General features: G+C 38.5%; 1 protein-coding gene across 1 annotated transcript; it reads left to right on the top strand.

Moving 5' to 3' along the window:
- Positions 1-631: 631 nt before the first annotated feature.
- On the top strand, positions 632-6,009 carry timm17a (translocase of inner mitochondrial membrane 17 homolog A (yeast)). The gene is made up of 6 exons (XM_012918185.3): positions 632-788; positions 2,726-2,825; positions 3,106-3,169; positions 3,524-3,652; positions 4,319-4,429; positions 5,117-6,009. Exons 1-6 carry the CDS (start codon positions 763-765, stop codon positions 5,191-5,193), a joined length of 507 nt encoding a protein of 168 aa, XP_012773639.1. The 5' UTR covers positions 632-762; the 3' UTR covers positions 5,194-6,009.
- The last annotated feature ends 1,083 nt before the right edge of the window (positions 6,010-7,092 follow it).

The raw sequence follows: 7,092 nt of genomic DNA, 5'->3' as shown, positions 1-7,092 counted from the left end.
CTGCAGCCTTGCCTCAGTCTCTGCATCCACAAAATGCCTATATTTGGTCATTTCTCAATGAGGGCTTGCTCTGTAAGTCATTCCTTTCTTGTTCCTAATAATGGGCAGTGAGCCAGCCTTCTGTCTTTTAGCTGTAGCTGCTACTCTGACCAATAGTCTCAGAAGGAAGAAAAAGAGGGGAAGGAATGAAATGTTGAGATTACTGGTTTTCAGTGCCATCAGAAGGCCTCTAAGTACATTGCATTGCTATTACTAAGAAAACACTAGGAGCACAGCAGAGTGTGATTATTTTGCTATGAAGAGTTCTATTTGTGTTGCAGAAATGTGAAAAAAAAAGTTTATTAAGGGGTGTTCTTTTGTTTTTCTACCTGCTTCTTAACCTTTGTCACTGTAAATAAGACTTTATGTGATCAGTGTGACATTGCTTCTGTTGATAGAAATGTCAAAACTCTCTTATACCTGTCTGGCTGTCCTTTAATTTGCTTCATGTTATGTGAATTAGCAAACACTCAAGTATAATACAAGTCTATAGTGCTTGAACAGTTTTACTTTTTTACTTTACACTATTCATTACAAGATCTTTTTTTGTATTTCTGTGGATAGGTTTAAGAAATAGGCTGTAATAAACTCTCAGGACAGCAGCCTGAAGCTCATCCTTCGTCCCTGCATGCTCTTTTCCTTTAATAAATGACGTTGTCTCTATAGTGTCGTTACGTCAGGTGTTCGATAATCGTTACGTCAGGCGGAACAGCAAAGAACAAAATGGAGGAGTATGCCAGAGAGCCGTGGTGAGTCCTAAAATTAAAATTAATCCGTTTCCCACACCGTTTCAGCGTGTACTGCAGTGGGCTGCGTTTTTGAATACATGCCATGTTAGTTGTGTTTAATGTTTTTATTTTATATCACGTGACACGACCGAAACACCTCGAAACCGGCCGGCTAGCTGCCGTTAGCAGAAATGCTAACTTCGCATACACAAGTGAAGGTAGTTTGAGCGAGCACTGCGTCGGGACGGCTAAGTCACGTTGTGACCTTGTCGGTTTTATTGCCACATGTCATTGCTTTAAATTTACTGACCCCACAAACCGGTGCTTAAAAAAGGCATATAACATCTATTGTAACCGCATACTGGTAGCCATTCGGGAAAAGTTGGAGTAGTTATTTTAGTATTATTTTGCTTTGGCGCACAAGTAAGCTAGCTGGATTAGCTACTTGTGCGCTATCTAGACTGCAGCCTGATGGCTTCAGCTAGCTTGAGACATGTCCTGTTCAAATAGTTTATGAACTTTTAACAGCGTCACTGAGGATTTAAAATAAATGCTTTTACAAATACATACATTTTTTCTCGGTGGCTGTCCTCGTGTATGCTTATTTTGGTTTAGGTTTAATTTATAAGAACCGTGAACTAAATAAACTTCTTAAAAGTTCAAAAAGGTTGGCCTGGTTCGCTGTTTTTCTCCCACTTGTGTTTTTAAGTATTTTGGCCAGCTTTTAATAACAATTTAAGATCGCATACTAATGGTCAGAAACACGAGACACAAGGTTACTGTCCTTCAATATCACTGCAAAATGTTCGTTTCGTGATTTAAGATGTAGTGCATCTGTTTACGTAAACGAATGGCTATGAGTAAATAGAAGATCCAGTTTTACATACATTATTTAAAACGGTTACATTTTCCTGATTTTGACCAGAAGTCATATTACATTGTATGCAACCATCTAACCATGTAAACCCTTTCTAATAAAGTCGTATGTGAGAAGTAAACGTGCAGTCTGTTTGTTTAAATTTGAGATGCGGTCATGTGAAGTATAATCCTTACTGCTCAAACAAACAAAATGTTGTAATGCTGTAATACTTCATGTTTTACGCTGGTTCAGAGGTGGTTATTAACATAGGACACAGAGAGAGTGACCCTGTGAGTTTGTGTGCGTTCACGCGTACGTGTGTTTTTCTTCGTCTGCCTCCATTTCACCCTATCCCTAGCATCGTTTTCTGTCACACCAACCCTCTGCATGTCCTCCTCCACTACATTGCCCCTCTCTGAGGGCTTCTGCTTCTGCTCATGTCTGGCAGGTCCATATTCAGCATCTTTTTTTTTTGTCAAATATATACACACTAACCGTCCGCAGCACACGTTCAGACCATCTCAGCCTTGCCTCTCAAACTTAGTTTCTGTTTAAACTGAGCTTTCTAATCCCGTCCATTCTCTCTTAGTTCACTGCCAGTGGAAATCTTAACATCTTCAGCTCAGCCTCCTGTCTTTTTGTTAGTGCCATTGTCTGCTCATCATACATCTCAGCAGGTCTCATTACTATTCTTTTGTAAACCTTCCCTTTCACTCTTGCTTCTGTCATAAATCAGCGCTGACACTAGTCTCCATCACCACCACCCTGCTGAATCTCTTCTTCACTTCTCTTGTGCACTGTCGGTTGCTTTTGGATATATTTAAACTCCTCTGACTACTCTTCACAGCTTCACTGTTACACCGGTCTCCTTCTCAAAGGCCAAGTCTGTGTGTGTGTATAGTTAGATTTTAGAGTTTTCAGATGACCTATATCTTATTGTCATATTACCAGTAATAAACTAGTTCTTCTTCCTTTACCTTTGGATTAATTTAGACTTACAGGGAACATTAAGAGATTGTTATGAACATGCAATGAGAGATCTCAAATGTCATGACATTATTAACTTAAACAAACTAAAATGTCTGTGTTCTGCTTTTAGCCCCTGGAGGATTGTGGATGACTGTGGGGGAGCTTTCACCATGGGAGCTATTGGAGGAGGAATATTTCAGGCAGTGAAAGGCTTCAGAAATGCACCCTCGGTAAGTTCAAGGACTGTTTTCTGGCCTCAGTCAAAGCTGACATTCAAGGTACTGTCCTTGGGGTCAGTGTCACACTCAAAGACACTCGATGATAAAGCAGTGTTTCTGTTCCTGTAAACAGGAAATTTTCTTTTTAATCCAACCTGAATTTCAAAGACCCACAATTTTTTCAACTTATGTTATTAGTCATAATCTGAAAATTCTGAATCTTTGGTCTCAGAAATCCTGACCTGACAGTGAATTTCCACTGATGCATGTTTTTTGTCTCTCTTTTTTGTAGGGGATGAGCCACAGAATGAGGGGTAGCTTAACTGCTATCAAGACCAGAGCCCCACAGCTCGGGGGTAAGAACAATTGCTGAACTGTTTCAAAGGTCATTTCTCTTCCTTTGTAAAGAACATGGGCTGTAGTCAGCAGCATGTTGTACATCGTCTGCAGTTCCGATGGTGACAAATTAATCTTGGGAAATATTTCAACTTTGTATATTAAAGTAATTATCGTTTAATTAAATAAGCTGCTATTGGAGCCTGAAGGCATAATCTGTGTGCAGAATTATTAATACTTTATTTGCTGTTGAAGTGTGTTAGTGGTAGAAGTCACTTATGTAAATATGTGACGCGGGTGATTGCTTGACAAAGTGACAAGCGTATCTTCAATGATAACTTCTTCAGCTGATGCAAATCTTTGGCGTGTTGCAGGTAGCTTCGCAGTATGGGGAGGCCTCTTCTCCATGATTGACTGTGGTTTAGTAAAAGTGCGAGGGAAGGAGGATCCATGGAACTCAATAACAAGTGGGGCCATGACAGGAGCTATTCTTGCTGCAAGAAGTGAGTAGTCAACAGAAAACTTGCATACCTCATACAAACAGCAAATGTGCTTTCACATGCATGTCCACATTTATTACAACCCCTCCTGAGTGTGAGATTTTCAGGCTTTTTTCTTCAGTGGCTTCTTGTGGGAGTTTCTTAAAAAAGAAACAAAACCTGCAACAGCTGGTCCAGTAAACCCAGTTTTCAGACTTTCCTGCAATCAGTATGAGGAAATGGAGTTGTTGATTCTTGTAACTGGTCTGCATGTTTTCATTTTTGTCTACTTCTATTTATAGATTCGTTTTTGCATCACTTTCTGGTCATTTTGCTTACTTTACTGGAGCAGAAAAACTTGAAGCTTATTTGTACAGGGACTGTGGGGTCCTCATATAATTCTGAACAACTTTAACAAAAGATTGAATAGACAGAAGTGGTTTACACATTTGCCCGACAATGGTGAGCAGCCGAAAGTAGTTTGAAAACACTTGTGCTATATACCTTTCATTGAAATGGATTATAATAAGTTGTATCCAAAAATAGTGGAATAAAACTGATACAAAAATTGATGGTGGGAACATTTTCTAACAAACAGTACCATCTCAGTCTTGTTGAATATACCTTTTAAGTGCAGAAATGAATGTTTTATGTGATTTTAGTCAATTAATGCCCTTGGTTTGTCCATAGATGGACCGGTAGCCATGTTTGGCTCTGCCGCCATGGGGGGTATCCTGCTGGCATTGATAGAGGGCGCTGGAATCCTGCTTACTAGGTTTGCCTCTTCACAGCTTCCAACTGGTGAGTAATACTTTGGTGATCTTTTTATAAATTCAGTGAAAGAGACTGAAGAGTGTTTTATGTAACGAGCACCCATTGTGATAAATTACTGTACATAAAAGTCTACCTAACCACCAGAAGCCATCAGGCGTGAAAGAATACTTAGATGAAAGATGACATGACTGCGGCAAAGAAAAAAAACACTGAATGTACTGCGACTTCACCTCTTGTTGCCCAGCACCTGATATGTTTATCTTTGTTGACTGTACTTTAGGAGTGTTAGTCAACCCCCAGCTTGCTCACATGCTTTGCCGAAAACAGTATTCAGTCACCACACAGTAGCATGGATTATAAACATCAGGTCTAATATGTGTGATAAATCTCATCTGATTCTTCTGCAAATTTTCTAAATTTTACTGCTTGTGTTTGAATTGTGGGACAAAAATTATCAAATTATAAAATTTATTCTGAAACAGTGTTTATCAGTGATGATACTACAGTTATGGCAAAATGCGAATATTTGAAGATTGAGTCAGCTTTCTGAAGAAACTGACTATTTTAATTTGTGACTGTTTTTAAATAATTGGAAAAAAACACTCAGTCGTCATATGTCAGTGAGGACCTTTGGGAAGTCTTTTTGATTCATCAGTTTGCTCTTTTAGACTTTTGGCACCGATCTCACTCTGAGTTTTATTTTTTCCTCCTTAGGACCTCAGTTTGCAGAGGAACCTGCCCCTGCTCCCATGCCCACCTCTCCCTTTGGAGACTACAGACAATATCAGTGAGAGGAAGTCCTCACCTCTTTATCCTCTAGGCCTTTTGTGAATTCCTTGCTGAAGTTAAAAAGAAGAAATGGCGGTGCAGAGTACCACACATCAAACAGTAGAAAGTGCACCCAACTTTATGGACTGTCGGAGAAGCGAACGACAAAACACGTCACCATTTTCCTTCTTTCAGGAGCCATGTACACATCTGCCTTTTGCCATTGTCAGGCTTGTCGTGTGCATCTGTTTCACCTAGCTGTGGTAAAATACAGACAGCTGAGAGTTGTTGTGAGGATGAGATGTGCTTTTCTATTTTGTTTACATACAGTATAAACTGCATGTATCTTGATAGAGAATCTGAGATGTTGAATCTATCAAAAATATGTCACACATGGAACATAATTAATTATATGTACATACAGTAAAGCTTTCACTTATGTTAATCTATATTTGCCTTTTTTGTCATGCTTGGGTTGGCCAGCAACACTTGGTTGGCCTTTTTTTTTTTTTTTTTTTTTTTTTTTAATTTTTTGACTTTATTCAGAGTTATGAAGGCAAGCATCTTACCACAGACACACAGATGCCATTCCTGGAATATTTTAGTTTGTTTTACAGTGATTTATTTATTTTTCAATGGTAAGGAGTTGTGTCAGATTGTTCTATTTTATGTGATGGTGGTTTTTACATTCAGCACAAGTGAGAAAAAGACTGCTAATGACAAACTGAGGCAGACATTTAATATTAAATGGAGAACTCAAGCAAGGGATTGATGTATTCTGTATTAAATCTGTATGACAGATTGTACTCTGGTACATTAAAGAAATAAGTTGTAAAGTATGTCTTTTGGAGCTTTATGAATACATTTATGGACTGTAGATTACAAGCTAGAGCAGGATTTTGCTTCTCCACTAGAGGGAACTCCTTGCAAAACAAACAAAAAAACCCCACTTTTGCCCTCTTTGCCTGCCCAGCTTGGTGCAGCTGACTCTTTAAAGATATATTTACAAAGGACACATAAGGAAGCATTTTCCTCTCACATTCTTGCATGTGCGTGTCACGCACCAGTTATCTCTTCTAGAGCCAGTGCTTCAAATTTACAGGTGGACACCGGATGAGAAACTGGACATTAAAGGGGACAATTATGCAGCTCGCACGGCAAGTGGGCTGTTTGATTTTTAGAACCGTACTCGTGGCAAAGTTTCAGACTTTACTTCTGAAGCTGATAAAATCCCAGAACAATAAATAAAGATAGGGAAAGCAACAGCAGCTTCCCCTAAAAATATTTAATTATAAATGGTCAGGAAATTGTGTAAAATACTCATCATAAGCAACCTTCCCAACCATAATGTTTAGTTTTGGGAAGCCAAAACACATTTTTAACACAGTGACACACAAAGCATGCTTAATCAGTCCCAAAACTTGTTGGTGATTAGTTTACTGTTAATTTGTTGTGTCAGCTGTCAGCTCTACTTTGGCTCAATCATTAAAGGGAGTAGGTCATTTTTATATTAACTGCTTTCAAGGACCTTTTTCCCGTATAAAGTCATCAATAATCATTGAAGTCTTATAATTGATGGCTGGTAAAGTTTTAAGAATCAGCTTTGACTGCTTTTCAATTAAAATAAATTTTAAGTGTCTTCGTGGGGCTCTTGAGACTTGATTTAGACTTTATCTCACACAATTTATAATCTTAGTGAAAAGAAATTATTTTGTACACAAACTTTGTTTTTTATGTTTTGTTTTTTTTACATTTGTTTGCATTTTTCACATAACTCACAACCAGAAAGTGCTTGACTTTGAGCACTGCTTAATTGTACAACAAAGGTTATTTGCTATAAAACAGTTATAATGCATGAATCCAGGTTACGTGAGTGTGTTAGTACTTAGCGTTACTGTGCAGTCCGTTATCATGCAAATGAC

The sequence above is a fragment of the Maylandia zebra genome, linkage group LG5 (genome assembly GCF_041146795.1).
Source record: "Maylandia zebra isolate NMK-2024a linkage group LG5, Mzebra_GT3a, whole genome shotgun sequence".
Classification (NCBI taxonomy): domain Eukaryota; kingdom Metazoa; phylum Chordata; class Actinopteri; order Cichliformes; family Cichlidae; genus Maylandia; species Maylandia zebra.
Note: the sequence above shows the minus strand (reverse complement) of the source record. Positions and strands in the feature narration are given on the sequence as shown.

Bases quoted from the DNA above. Each gene is read 5' to 3' on its own strand.
- timm17a (XM_012918185.3), top strand. From the start codon at position 763: ATGGAGGAGTATGCCAGAGAGCCGTG. The intron at 3,653-4,318 runs GTGAGTAGTCAA...GTTTGTCCATAG, and splicing joins AGCTATTCTTGCTGCAAGAA to ATGGACCGGTAGCCATGTTT. The intron at 4,430-5,116 runs GTGAGTAATACT...TTTCCTCCTTAG, and splicing joins CTCTTCACAGCTTCCAACTG to GACCTCAGTTTGCAGAGGAA.